General features: G+C 34.1%; 1 protein-coding gene across 1 annotated transcript in view; it reads left to right on the top strand.

Annotated features, from left to right (window-relative positions):
* Positions 1 to 2,454: 2,454 nt before the first annotated feature.
* The window catches only part of LOC123241051 (sorting nexin-6-like), a 47,610-nt gene continuing 35,125 nt past the window's right edge, over positions 2,455 to 14,939 (top strand). Inside the window, exons 1-2 of the mRNA XM_044668760.1 lie at positions 2,455 to 2,654; positions 11,547 to 11,651. Coding sequence (XP_044524695.1) covers positions 2,455 to 2,654; positions 11,547 to 11,651 — 305 coding nt within the window. The remainder of the gene's footprint in view (positions 2,655 to 11,546; positions 11,652 to 14,939) is intronic.

Here is a 14,939-nt window from a genome sequence, read left to right on the forward strand (position 1 = left end):
TAAAAAATAGAGATTAATGGAACTGACCAGGCAAGTGAAAATCAGAAACAACAGAACTTAATAATCTAGTCTGTGATAAAAGTGTAGGGTATAAATTACATAGGAAAAAAATAGCTTATTTGATTTTTTTAAACTACTGGGGAAACTGGAAAGTGATCCAACAAAAATTAGACCAATATTTTATACCATATGCTATATATAATACGTTCAAAATGGAAACACCAAGATTAAATTGTTTTTCAAAAGCTAAGTGAAACATATCTTATACCTCTTATAGCCATGGGTAGGAGATGTGTTCTTAATGAAAAAAGGGATAAAGGTATTTACAAGAGATAAAAATAAGTAACTTTGATTACTTGAAAATGAGAAGTTTCTGCAAATAAAATTAATGCACGCAGGGCTAGGGTGGGGGTGGGGGGGTAATCTTTGAATCAAATTTCTCTGATATAGTTTGGTATTCAAATATCCATGCCCTAGTTGATAAGTGGTCAAAGGACATATACAAAGAATGCCCAAAAGAAGTATTCACAATCACATGAAAAAATGTTCTAAAACCCTAATAATAAGGTAAATATGAATCATAACAACCATGAGGCTTCACCTTACACCCTGCAAATGGCAAAAATGACAAAAAACAATCAATGTTGAAAGGGTTGTGGAATTATAAACCCACTAATATATTCTTGGTGAACCTGTGAAATGGTGCAACCATTTTTTAAAGCAATTTGGAAGGGATTTAAACACCCACATCTTTTGAACTAGAGTCCCTATTACTAGCCTTTTACCCTAAGGAAGCCACTGATGATAAAAAAGTCCCCCTACACTTCAAAATATTTATAAGCAACATTTTTTGTAAGAGCTAAAAATTGGATTTACAAAGAAAAAGCCCATCAATTAGGGAATAACTAAGAAAATTACATGAATGTAATGCAGTATTACTGTGCTATAAGAAATGATGTATGTGATGAATACAGAGAAATGCATGAAGAGCTACATGAGCTAATGAGAACTGAAGTAAATAGAACCAAGAAAACAATACACATGGCTAGGACAATGTTAAGTGGAAAGAATTACATACCCCCAAAATCAAAGTTGAACCAAAGAAAAATAAAAAAATAAAGCAAGGACTTAAATGAAGAGATGAAATGACACTTCTTAGCCCATCTCTTTATAGAGGTAGGAGATCCACAGGTGTAATACCCTGAACATGTTTTTAGAATTTTCTAATGTATCCATTCAGTTATGCTGACTTTTTTCCTTTTTAAAAAATATTATTTGTTATATGAGATATAACTCCCTGAGGAGAGGGGAAAGGAAAAATACTTGAAATAACTAAGATGATATAAGAAATGGAAAAAAAATCAATAAAAGCTTCTAAAAAAAGAATTTATTAAGTGCTTTATTATCAAGAGGCTGATGCAGGACTGGAACTCAAGAGAGACTACAACCAGATATATAGCATTAGGAGTCATCTGTACAGAGATAAATGAATCCATAGAAGTTAATGATATCACCAAAAAAAGGATTCAAAAGGAGGTCTCTGACACAGATCAGAAGTGGGACATGGATGTTGATCTAGCAAAGGAAGTTGAGAAGAAGCAGTGAACAAAGGTAAGAGAACTAAGAGTGAATACATATCATTAAAACAAGAGCAGGAAGAGTTATTTCAACCATATTCTCTCATTTCTTTATCAAAACAATCATGTCAAACAGGCAGATTAAACTTTTTTTAAGCAATAAGAAAGGTATAGTTCTGAGAAAAGACTTATCCATATTAGCAAAACCAAGGCTAGAAAGCACTCAAGTCTTCTGACTCATAACATTTTAGAGCTGCAAAGAATTTTAGAAATAACCTAGTGATGCTCCTATGTTAGAGATGAGAGAACTAAGGCAGAAAAGGGGAAAACAGCAATTAATGAGTAGTAGAATCAGGAAATGAAAGCATGTATTGATTTCCATTCAAGTACTTGCATTCAATCTGTAGACAAGATTAGTCAGATCTTGCTCAGCTAACACAAACTTTAAGAACCTAAGGTAACATTCAGTTCATAAGGAGGTATCAGAATAGAACTCTGATGAAAGTTCAACACCTACATATGCAAAAACTTACACCTGTGAAGGTTACAAAGAAAAAAAGATACCCCTGTCTTCAAAAGGAGGATTATACAGCAAAATAACTAGAACACAGAACAAGCTTGTAAGAACAATGCAAGTATAGGGACAGAGGCAAGATGGTGGAGAAGGTACACAGACCCACCTGATCTCTACTAAATTACCCTCTGAAACACTGATACAACATCTCAAAATGAAATCTAGAGTAGCCCAACCCACTAAAAGATGAGGTGAAAGAATTTTTCAGCCCAAAACAACTTAGAAGGCCAGCAAAAAAGGACTAGTGTACTAGAACAGAAGTCAAATGCAAAACAGTGTGCCAAGGCAGGCCTCACTGCAGCCATGGGCCTCCAGCACTCCTTAAACAGCAGCAAAGACTTCCAGAGCTCTCAGTCACAGATGGTAAGAGGAAGTCTGACAACTGCTCGGAAGGAGAGTACAGGGGTTTGTTTGCTGGGGTTCGTTTGCTGGGGTCCATTTGCTGGCGCTTGGTGCAAGCCACTTGTAACTTTGCCCATAAACAGATCCAGGGCAATCTCAAGGTGAGGAGGAGCAGTAGCACACAAGAGAACTTGGGGCCACAGGGGAGCAGCAAGGGAACCTGGTCATAGTTCCAAAGGCAGAAAAAAGTGCTTGTGATTACTCATAGACAAGAGCATAGGCCTGGAAAGTATTAAACACACCACGTATTACATTGTACCACCTTGGAAAAACTGAAAGCAGATAGATTCCCCAGAGCCAGTTCTGAAGGCAGCTGCCCAAAGAACTTGAAGCTTGGAACAGTGTTCTGTTCACCACAGTTACAAAACCCAACTTTAGAGTTTTTTAAGTTAAAAGAAAAGAAAAAGGCTTAGAAATGAGCAAATAAACAACAACAGCAACAACAAAAAGAAAGAAACAACATAGAAAGTTACTTTGGTGACAGGAAAAACAAAACTCTGAAGAAAATAACAAAGTCAATATATTGCTGCATCCAAAGCCTCCAAACAAAACAGGAATTGGTCTCAAGCCCAAAAAGAATTACTGGAGGAGCTCAAAAAAGATTGTTTTTAAACCCTTAACTTCCATCTTAGAATTAATTTGTGAATTGGTTTCAAGGCAATCGAGCATTAAGGGCTAGGCAATGGGGGCTGTGATTTGCCCAGGGTCACACAGCTAGGAAATGTCTAAGGCTACATTTGAACCCGAGACCTCCTATCTCTAGGCCTGGCTTTAAATCATGGGTCTCCTAGCTGCCCCTCCAAAAGGATTTTAAAAATCAAATAAGAGAGATAGAAGAAAAACTGGGAAAAGAAACAGAAGTTAAATAGGAAAATCATGAAAAAAAAGTCAGCAGCTTGGTAAAGGAGGCACGAAGAAAAAATACTGAAGAAATCAATACTTTAAAAAACAGAATAGGCCAATTGGTAAAAGAGGCCCAAAAATCCAATGAAGAGAACTTTTTAAAAAGCACAATTGGACAAACGGAAAAAGATATACAAAAATGCACTGAAGAGAAGAATTCTTAAAAGGTAGATTTGAACATATGGAAAAAAGAGTATAAAAAAAGCTCATTGATGAAAAGAAGTCTTTAAAAAGTAGAATTGATCAAATGGAAAAAATAGAATTGGTCAAATATAAAAACTCACTTAAGAAAATCATGCCTTAAAAATCAGAATTGAACAAGTGAAAAATTAATGGCTCCATGAGACATCATGAAATAATCAAAGTCAAAAGAATGAAAAGAAATAGAAAAAAACTGTGAAATATCTCATTAAAAACACACACACACACACACACACACACACACACACACACACGACCTAGAAAATGAATCCGAGAGAAATAATCTAAGAATTACTGGTCTACATGAAAACTGTGATCAAAAAAAAAACTTAGACATTATCTTTCAAGAAATTATCAAGGAAAATTGCCCTGCTATCCTAGAGTCAGAGAGTAAAATGGAAAGAATCCACCAAACACCTCCTGAAAGAAATTCAAAAAGTATAATTCCTACAAATAGTATAGCCAAATTCCAGAACTCCCAGGTCAAGGAGACAATATTGCAAGTGGTCAAAAAGAAACAAATCAAATACTGTGAAGCCACAGTCAGAATAATACAAGATTTAGCAGCTTCCACATTAAAGAATCCGAGGACCTGGAATAGGATATCCCAGAAGGCAAAGAAGCTAGGACTTCAACCAAGAATCACTTACCCAGCAAAAATGAGCATAATCATTGAGGGAGGGGAAAATGGGCATTCAATGAAACAGAGGACTTCCAAACATTCCTGATGAAAAAACTAGAGCTGAATGGAAAATTTGATTCTCAAACATAAAACAACTCAAAAGAAGCATAAAAAAGTAAACAGGAAAAGATAATTCAAAAGACATTCAATGAGGTTAAACTGTTTACAAACCTACATGGGAAGATGATTCTTATAACTCCTAAGAACTTTTATCATTATTAGGGCAGTTAGAAGAAGTATACATAGACAGAAAGCAACACTATGAGTTGAATATGATGGGATGAGATCTAAAAAAATAAATAAATAAAGGTATGAGAAAGAGGAATGCATTGGAAGAAGAGGGAAGGGAAAAATAGAATGATGTAAATTATCTTACATAAAAGAGGCCTGAAAGTGGAGGGGAATTTGGAAGAGGTAAGGAAGCGAGCACATGAACTTCTCATCAGTATTGCCTAAATGAAGGAAGAATATATACAATTAATTGAGTATAGAATTCTATCAACCTACAGGAAAGCAGGGGGGAAGGAGATAAGAGAAAAGTGATGGGGTTGATGGAAAAGAGGGCAAACTGGAGAATACGGTGGTCAGAAACTAAATGGGGAAGTAGGAAGGAGAGTAATACATAGAAATCATAATGGTAAATGATTTTTTTACATGACTTTCTAATAAAAACCTAATTTATCAAATACATAGAGAAATGAGTCAAATATGTAATACAAGTCATTCCCCAATTGATAAATGGTTAAAAGATATGAATGAGGCTGTTTTCAAAGTGATTAATGTTCTCTATAGTCCTGCAAAAAATGCTCTAATTCACTAGATTAGATATTATTAGAGAACTGCAGAGATTTAGAGAAATTAGAGAAATGCAAATAAAACAACTCTGAGGTACCACCTCACACCTATCAGGTTGGCTATTGTAACAGAAAAATTTCCTTAGAGGAAATGAGGGGAAATTGAGACACTAATGCACCGCTGGGGAAGTTCTGAACTGATTCAAACATTCTGGAGAACAATTTGGACAGTATGCCCAAAGAGCTACAAAACAGTACATACCCTTGGATCCAGCAATACCATACTAGGTTTCTATCCCAAAATAAAAATAAAGAAAAGAATGGGCCTATGTATACAAAAATATTTAAAGCAGCTCTTTATGAGGGGACAAAGAATTTGAAAGTGAGGGGATACCCATCAATTGGAGAATGGTTGAGTAAGTTTATAGACTATGATTGTAATAGAAAACCATCATGATGTAAGAAATGACAAGCAGGAGGAGTTCAGAAAAACTTGTACAAACCTGAAGAAACTGAAGCAGAGTGAACTAAGCACAACCAGAAGAACTTTGTACAGAGTAACAAGAATACTGTACAATGAACAATAGTGAAAAACTTAGTCATTCTCAGCAATAAAATGATTCAAAATGATCTCAAAGGACTCATGATATAAAATGCCATCTGCTTCCAAAAAAAGAACTGAGGGAGTGTAAATCCAGCCCAAGGCAAACTTTTTTAATTTTCTTAATCTTTTTTTGTTCAAGTTTCCTTCCACAAAAGGATTCATATGGAAAAAAATGTTTTACATGATTGCACTTGAAAAAATCTATCACATTGCTTATGATCCTGGCAGGTGGAGGAATTCAATACTCAAAATTCTTTTTTAAATGCTTCAAATTGTTTTTATGTGTAATTGGGAGAAAAATACATTTTTTTTAAAAATTTGAAATAAAAATAAAAATTTACTTAGAATATAGCAAAAAGAAAGAGAAAAATACAAGTGCTATGGTGCCTCAGAGAGTCATGCAATAGGACGCAATTTCCCAAAGTATCATACTTCTTGAAACAGTTTTAACATTGTGTCTCTTTCATATTGATATTGTTCCTAGATTTCACTGGATTTAATTTATCCTCATCTTGTTTTAAAAAAAGAAAAGAAAAGAAAAAAACAAGAAAGTGGTTTTATCTCTACCCCAAAAAGGACTTTGAAAAGGGGAAAAAAGTAAAAAGAAAGACAACCTGAAGAGGTCAATGGAAAAGGTTTCACTCATTCAACAGACTAATATTAGGGAGTTATTGTGTGTAGTAGACTGGCAATGAACACAGATTGAGGGGAAAAGGGCATGACAAAAGCAAAAGTTCATACTTATTTACACCCCACTATCTTGCTTAGCCACAATTCCTTTCTGAATCAGGCAGTTCAGCCCAAAATCTGAGTAAATATTAAGAGTCTAGGACCCAGGTTAATTAAATAAAACATTCTCTGATAACTGCCAGCTGACTGAAAATCTTAGATATACAAAACAAGTTTTGCCCTATTTCCATATCAAAGTAGAAGACAAAAATGCTGATTCTCTGCATCAAGATTCAAAACCTTTTATGTGCATATCTGTTTTTAAGTCAACCCCTTCCATCTTATATATATGATATTCTTTCTCTAACACAATGTACCTTCAATCACCATTTTTTCTAACTTTTATTTCAACTCTAAGGTTCTATACAGAAAGTTTATCAAGTATTCAAATTACTCTCAAAATCAATAATTTTAAGGTTCAGAATATTTGAAATAGATTTAATAAACCAATGTGAGAGGTAGCTATGGTTGCAAGCTAATAGCCCTGGAAGCCCCAACTTCTTCTATTTTCAAACCCTCCCAAAAAAAAAAGCATTTTCTTCACCTCCACTAAATATATATATATATATATATATATATACACACATATATATATATATAAAATACTAGAGGTTTCTTTACTCCAGACAACTCAATCAAATACACACATACATATATGTGACACAACCACACAATCATCATACTCATGTTCCACATTCTAAATATGGATGTACTCCAAGTACAAATACTACTCACACTGCACCATAAAGGAACCAATTATTTTCCCCCTAACTGTTCCTCTGCCTGACTAAGCATTCCAGGCAAGAAGAATACTATATTCAAAGGAATAAGACAAGAAGACAGATAGTCCAATTTAGCTATAGTTAAAAGCTAGTCTAAGAGAGCAGTAAGAAAATAATTTTACTAAAACCCAAGTCTAACCTTGTTACCTCCCAAATCAATAAAACTCTTGAGGCTCCCTATTATCTCCAAGATAAAATGTAAAATCCTTTAGCATTTTAAGTACAGTTTCCCCTAATTTTCTGTGTCGCACTCAAGTCTCTCAGGCCTAGAATGCTGTCCTTTCTCTCTGAGTATCAATGCCACCTTTTAAAAGAATTCAAAGGGCATTATCCCCAGCTCTACTCACACCTTTCTCCTTTAGTGTTACTTTCCATCTACTACGTATGTGTCTATTTAAGGGCCTTGAGAGTTAGGACCATTTTGTCCTTCTTAAATCCCACACTTAGCACAGTACTTCATCCATAGGTAGTGCTTTATAAAACTATAAAGTAGTTTGGGTCCTGACTTTACAAGCCCTTGAATGAGAGACTTTAAAAAAAATTTTTTTTTTATTTAGATCTCATCCTTCAGGTAACTAAGAATCACTGAAGGCTTCTCAAGTAACATGATAAAAGAAGTGGCAGCATCATGCAGGAGAGATGATAAGAAGAAAGAACTGAGATCAAGTAGAAGACTATTTTAATAATCAATCAATATTAAGAATCAAATATGTGGGGGGCAGCTAAGTGGCTCAGTGGATTGAGAGCCAGGCCTAGAGATGGGAGGTCCTACACAGTATTGGCTCCAAGATAGAAGGTAAGGGTTAAAAAAAAAAAAAAAAAAAAAAAAAAAAGAATCAAATATGTGACAAAAACCCTCCCAAACACACAAAGATCATAAATTTATAATAATAGAACTAGAGGTGACCTTGAGGCCATCAAATCCAATCTTTTCATTTTAGAGAAAAGGAAATGAGCTAAGAGAGGTTTTCCCAGAGTAAAACAGATAGTACAGTCATCCCTCACTATATTGTGGTTCACTTATCACAGCTTCACTGTATCAGGGGTTTTTTGTTGTTTTTTTTTTTTAAATAAGTATCACAGAGCTACACTTATTTCAGCACACTATTGGCTTATGGAATAAAAGGAGACCAAATAGCATTATGTTCTGTATCCTGGGCACTGATTGGCTCAGTGACTATAGGTTAAGAAGAGTGTGGAAAAGGTTCATAGGAGAGTGGGAAGGGTTTATAAAGCCTTAAAATATATATAAATAATAAAATGAATACACCACGTGGATTTTCACCTATAATGGGGGTCGAACTCCCATGATAGGTGAGGGATCACTGTACATGTAAGGATTTGAACTCAGGTTTTCCTAGCTCCAAGTCAGTGTTCTATCCAAGAGAAAAACATATTCATTCCTCTTAAAAACATTTAAAAGCATAGTTACAAATTAATTTTTCCTTAGAATGTTAAGTACATACCTAAAGCCATCAGCAAACATTACCTGAAAGAGGGATAAGTTAGAAGCCTTCCCTATAAGATCAGGAGTGAAACAAGGATCCCCATATTACCAATATTATTTAATATTATATTAGGCAGGCCTCAGACATTTCCTAGCTGTGTGACCCTTGCCTTCACTACTATTCTGCTTTAGAACCAATACATAGTATTGATTCTAAGATGGAAGATAAGAGTTTAAATATGTGTGTGCGTGCGTGTGTGTGTGTGTGTGTGTGTGTGTATACATGTGTATGGTGTTAGAAATGCTAGCAATAGTAATAAAAGAAGAAAAAGAATCAGAATGGGCAAAGAGATAATAAAACCATCTCTTTTTGAAGATAAGATATGATATTATATATGGAAAATCCTAGAGATTCAACTAAAAAATTAGTTGAAACTATTAATGATTTTAACAAAGTAGCAAGATATAAAATAAACTCATATAAATCATCAGCATTTCTAAATATCATCAACAAAGCCCTTACAAAAAGAGTAGTAAGAGATAACCCATTTTAAATAATCAGAGAATAAAATGCCTAGGAAGATACCTGCCAAAACAAGCCCAGAAACATATTCATAAAACAATGAATACAAATAAAGTTAGATTTAAATAACTGAAGAAATATTAACTGTCCATGGGTAAGCAAAGCTAATAGAATTAAAATGACAATCCTACCTAAGCTAATCTATTTATTCAAAATCATCCCAATTAAATTACCAAAAAATTGTTTTGAACTATAAAAAAAAAATCAGAAGTCACTTGGAAGAACAAAAGGTCAAGAAAATCAAAAGAATTAATGAAAAAAATATAAAGGAAGGCAATCTAGCTATACCAGATTTTAAGAAAACTATCTGGTACTAGGGACAATTAGGTGGCTCAGTGGATTAAGAGCCAGACCTATAGACAGGAGGTCCTGGGTTCAAATCTGACCTCAGATACTTCCTAGCTGTGTGGTCCTGGGCAAGTCCCTTAACTCCCATTGCCCAGGCCTAACTTCTCTTCTGCCTTGGAACTAGTACACGTCATTGATTCTAAGACGGAAGATAAGAGTTTAAAAAAGAAAAAAAATGGTACTGGCTAAGAAATAGAACAGTAAATCCAGGGAATTGAATAAATATATAAAACAAAGAGTAGTAAAAGATTATAGTAACCTCGTGTTTGACAAAAGTAAAAATCCAAGTTTTGGGGATAAGAATTCCCTATTTGTTAAAAATTATTAGGAAAACTAGAAAGCAGTCTGTCAGAAACTAGCTATTGACCAATATCTCATCATTTACCTTAACCATCATTAACTATTTACCAAGATAAGAACAAAATGGATAAATGATCTAGACGTAAAAGGAGATATCATAAGCAAATCAGAAGAATAGGGAACATATTTATGGTTAGGAGAAGAATTTATCAATAAACAAGAAATAGAAAGCATTATAAAATGTAAAATAGATAATTTTGATTACAATAAATTAAAAAGGTTTTATACAAATAAACTTAATGTAGCCAAGATTAGAAAGGAAGCAGAAAATTAGAGAAAAATGTTATAGCTTCTTCGATAAAGGTCTCGTGTCAAATATAGAGAACTTTATCACATTTGTATCATATTTATAAGAATATGAATCATTCCCCAGTCAGCTCATAAATGGTCAAAAGATAGGAACAGATGGTTTTTGGAAAAAGAAATCAAAACGATATAGTCATAAAGATTTCTCTAAATCATTATTGATTAGAGAGATGCAAATCAAAACAACTCTGAAAAGGTCTTCAGGAGCTTGTTGATAGACTAATATCAATAATAACAACAGCTTACATTACCTCATTGGACTTCACAACAATCCAGTGAGGTGCATACAGGTATTTTATCCCCATTTAAATCAAGCCTTAGCTCTTTATCCACTATCCTCACTCTAAATTTCTAATGATGTATTTTTTGTTGTTGTTCTTTTTCAGTTGTGTCTGACTCTTTACGACCCCATTTAGGGTTTTCTTGGCAGAGATACTGGAGTAGTTTGCCATTTCCTTCTCCAGTTCATTTTACAGATGAGGAAACTGTGTCAAACATGGTGAAATGAATTACTCAGGATCACAAAACAAGTAAGTGTCTGCAGCTGGATTTTAATTCAGGGCTTCCTGACTCTAAGTCTGGCATTTTATTTCCTCACTATCTGACTGACCCCATGATTTCGCTAGCCTAAGTTAAACCATATAAAAATGTACAATTGCAAAAATATTACAAATACTAAACTCTGTGGCTTTTCCCAATTAGCATTTTTATGATAGTTCACTGTACACATACGTAGTCTTTCCTTTCTAAAAACCACCCAACATCATCCCTTTTGATCTCTGAGAGCAAATATATCAACACTCTACAAATCACTTGATTTCATGTGACTAGTTTGCAAGTAAAAGCATATTTAGAGTCAAAACCTTTTGTCTGAAATGTGTTGCTCTAAAACAATTCAAAATGGGACTGAAAAGAAAGTGTATAAAATTTTGTATTAAAACCAATTACTAATAAGCTAGTGTGTACCTCCAAAATTCATACTAGACATACACTACTACCTGAGGCACAAATAATTCAGAATTGAAAGTATACTAATAATTCCTCTTTTGGAAAAGCATCTGTCATCCCTGTGCATCAGCTCAGTTCTAACACATACTGGATAGCAACATTAATAAAGAACAACTACATCGACAATTAGATTCTGCAGTCGTTTCATCACACAAATTGTGATTAAAGCGTCCTTCTTTCTTGGAAGGAAAAGACTCACAAAAATTCCAACTCCCACTTTTGCTTATACATTGTTTTCCCATTCAGTCTCCCTGGTAGCTACTTTGAGAAGAGCTACTTTGAGAAGTCTGCCATTTACACACATGGCAGCCCAGAGGCCATCCACCACCTTCACAGACATAAAAAGAGAAAGTAAGTCTAGACCTCTCAAAATGGAGTCAATAAATTTCTGGACTAGGAACTAGCCTAAAGAATAAAATGACTACAGCCTTTTGGGGTTCTTATGGCAACTTTATGTGTGTCCCTTACTTTTCCCACTTAAAATAATTATGTTCTATTTCAGAAGACTGTTGAAAAGAACAAATGACATTTAAAGGTGATTTAAAGTTTGTAAAACATTTTACAAATGTCTCTTTTAACTCAGTCTTATTTTCAATATCACTTCAAACTGAGGTTTTAAAAAGTTAAATAATTCTCCCAAGGTAATATAATTACCAAGTGTAAGAAGTAGAATTTGAAGCCAGATTTTTTTTTTATTCCCTGATACCAGTACTCTTCTCACTACAACATAATTCTTCCCAAAATATTCAACAGAGGTTGAGCCAAGATGGTGGTGTAGCAGCAGGGAAATCCTGAAACTGCTCAAACCAATCTTTAAAAAGCATCTCAAAAGGACAGAAGTCAAAGCAGGACCAGAGAGGGAGCTCCCACACTAAACACAAAGTGAAAGGTAGGCAGGGAGAGTGGATTTCCACGATATAATGGGGCAAAACTGCACAAAGAAAAGCACAGGCTGACCACACACACCCCCACCAACCAGAATTAAACAAAAAAATTGATGTCCAAATACAAAATTCAAGAGAACCATAAAAAGGTAAATAATAAAGAGAAAAAATTTAAGGGCTTCAGTAAAATTAAATTGATTATATCTGATCTGATTAAAAGAGATAAGGAAGTTAATTACATCCTGATAAAAGGCAATATAGACAATGAAGAAATTTCAGTACTCAACATCTATGCACCAAATGGTATAGCGTCCAGATTTTTAAAGGAGAAACTATTAGAACATAGGAAGGAAATAGATAGTAAAACTATACTATTGGGAACCTCAACCTTCCCTTATCATATATAGGTAAATCGAACTAAAAAATAAATAAGAAAAAAGTAACAAAAGTGAATGAAATTTTAGAAAAATTAAGAGTTAATAAATATCTAGAGAAAATATGTAATATGTAATATGTAAATAGAATTAGCTCTAGCCCATTCGTAGTCAAAACCCTACTCAACCTAGGCATAGAAATTACATCACCCTCACCTTCCTTAGTGGGGAGGGGAGACGAGTTACCCACACATGACAATAAGTAACAAATCAAGAACAAGGGACTGCCCTTTGGGCAGTCCAAATCAATGTAGAGATTGCCATTTGTCCATTTGAATTAGAGGTGGACCCACGGGAAGTGACGAAAGACACTATCTCTTTAAGTAAGTTGGTTACTTCCTGTGGAGGCAGTTCCCGCCTTGAACTTGGTGCTGAAGGAGCTCCTGAGACCACAGACAGCTTCTACTCTGTATTGTCACGTGGGTAAGTTAGGCTGAATTTCTTGGCCTACCTAGGCCGCTTCTAAACTCTGCCTTAAGTAGGTATTAGCCTATCTGGTTGTTAGGCCTTGAGGCTTGCAGCTTCATTTATTTAGCCTTTTAACCTTCTCTCTAGTTCAGCCATTCGAAGGCCTGGACTAGCCTCTCCCTTTCTCTTTATTCCTATACTTTTACCTTCCTAGTTGTAAATAAACTTGCCTCAACCCGATGGTGACTTGGGTCTGATTTAATTACGGAATCAATCTGAACTGCTGATTCCTGGCGCCCACATTACAAATATATATCTATAAAATACCTAAATTTCCCTCTTACATTTTGGCGACCACGAAGGGACCTAAATTTCCCTCTTACAATAAAAAGGAATATACCTTCTTTTCAGCAGAACATGATACATATACAAAGACTGACCATGTACTAGGGCATAAAAACATGGCAAACAAATGCAGAAAAATCAGAAGTAATAAATGCAACTTTTTCAGATCATAATGTAGTAAAAAGTATAATTACTAAAGTTGAATGAAGAGGCAATTTAAAAATTAATTGGAAATTAAATAATCTAATTCTCCAAAACTGTGGGTTAAAGAACAAATCAAAGAAACAATTACTGATTTCACTGAAGAAAATGACAACGAGAAGACAATATATCAAAATTTATGGGATACAACCAAAGCAGTACTCAAGGGAAAATTTACATCCCTAAATGCCTATGTCAACAAAAAAAAAAAAAAAAAAAAGAAAGAAAGAGATATTTTGGTATTTTGAAAAAACAAATAAAATAGGTGAAGTATTGATTAGTGTAATGTTTAAAAAGAAAGAAGTGAATCAAATTAACAGTATCAAGAATAAAAAGGGCAATCTCACCTCTAATGAAAACAAAATTATTAAGAGCTATTTTGCCCAATTATGTGACAATATAAGTGAAATGGACCAATATTTACAAAAATGTAAATTGCCTAGATTAACAAAAGAGTAAATAGAATACTTAAATAATCCCATATATATCAGAAAAAGAAATTGAACATCAAAGAACTCCCTAAGAAAAAAATCCCCAGGGCCAGATGGATTCACAAGTGAATTCCATCAAACATTATAAGAATAACGAATTCCAATACTCTACAAAACTATTTGACAAAATAAGCAAAGATGGAGTCTTATCAAATTCTTTTTATGACCCAAATATGGTACTGATTCTCAAGCCAGGAAGAAAAAAACAGAGAAAGAAAACTATAGACCAATCTCACTAATGAACACAGATGCAAAAATCTTAAATAAAATACTAGCAAAAAGACTACAGAAAGAACGGGGCCTAGCAGTACCAGATATTAAACTATACTATAAAGCAGCAGTCATCAAAACAATATGGTACTGGCTAAGAGATAGAAGGGAGGATCAATGAAATAGACTTGGGGTTAATGACGTCAGCAAGACAGTGTATGATAAACGCAAAGAGCCCAACTTTTGGGACATGAATCCACTATTTGACAAAAACTGCTGGGAAATTTGGAAAACAATATGGGAGAGATTAGGTCTAGATCAACATCTCACACCCTACACCAAGATAAATTCAGAATGGGTGAACTTGAATATAAAGAGGGAAACTATAAACAAGTTAAGTGAACACAGAATAGTTTACTTGTCAGATCTGTGGGAAAGGAAAGACTTTAAAACCAAGCAAGAGTTAGAGAAAATTACAAAATGTAAATTAAATGGTTTTGATTATATTAAACTAAAAAGTTTTTGTACAAACAAAAACAATGTAGTCAAAATCAGAAGGGAAACAACAAATTGGGAAAAAAATCTTTATAACAAAAAACTCTGACAGGGGTCTAATTACTCAAATATACAAGGAGTTAAAGCAATTGTATAAAAAATCAAGCCATT

Source organism: Gracilinanus agilis, chromosome 3 (genome assembly GCF_016433145.1).
Source record: "Gracilinanus agilis isolate LMUSP501 chromosome 3, AgileGrace, whole genome shotgun sequence".
NCBI lineage: Eukaryota > Metazoa > Chordata > Mammalia > Didelphimorphia > Didelphidae > Gracilinanus > Gracilinanus agilis.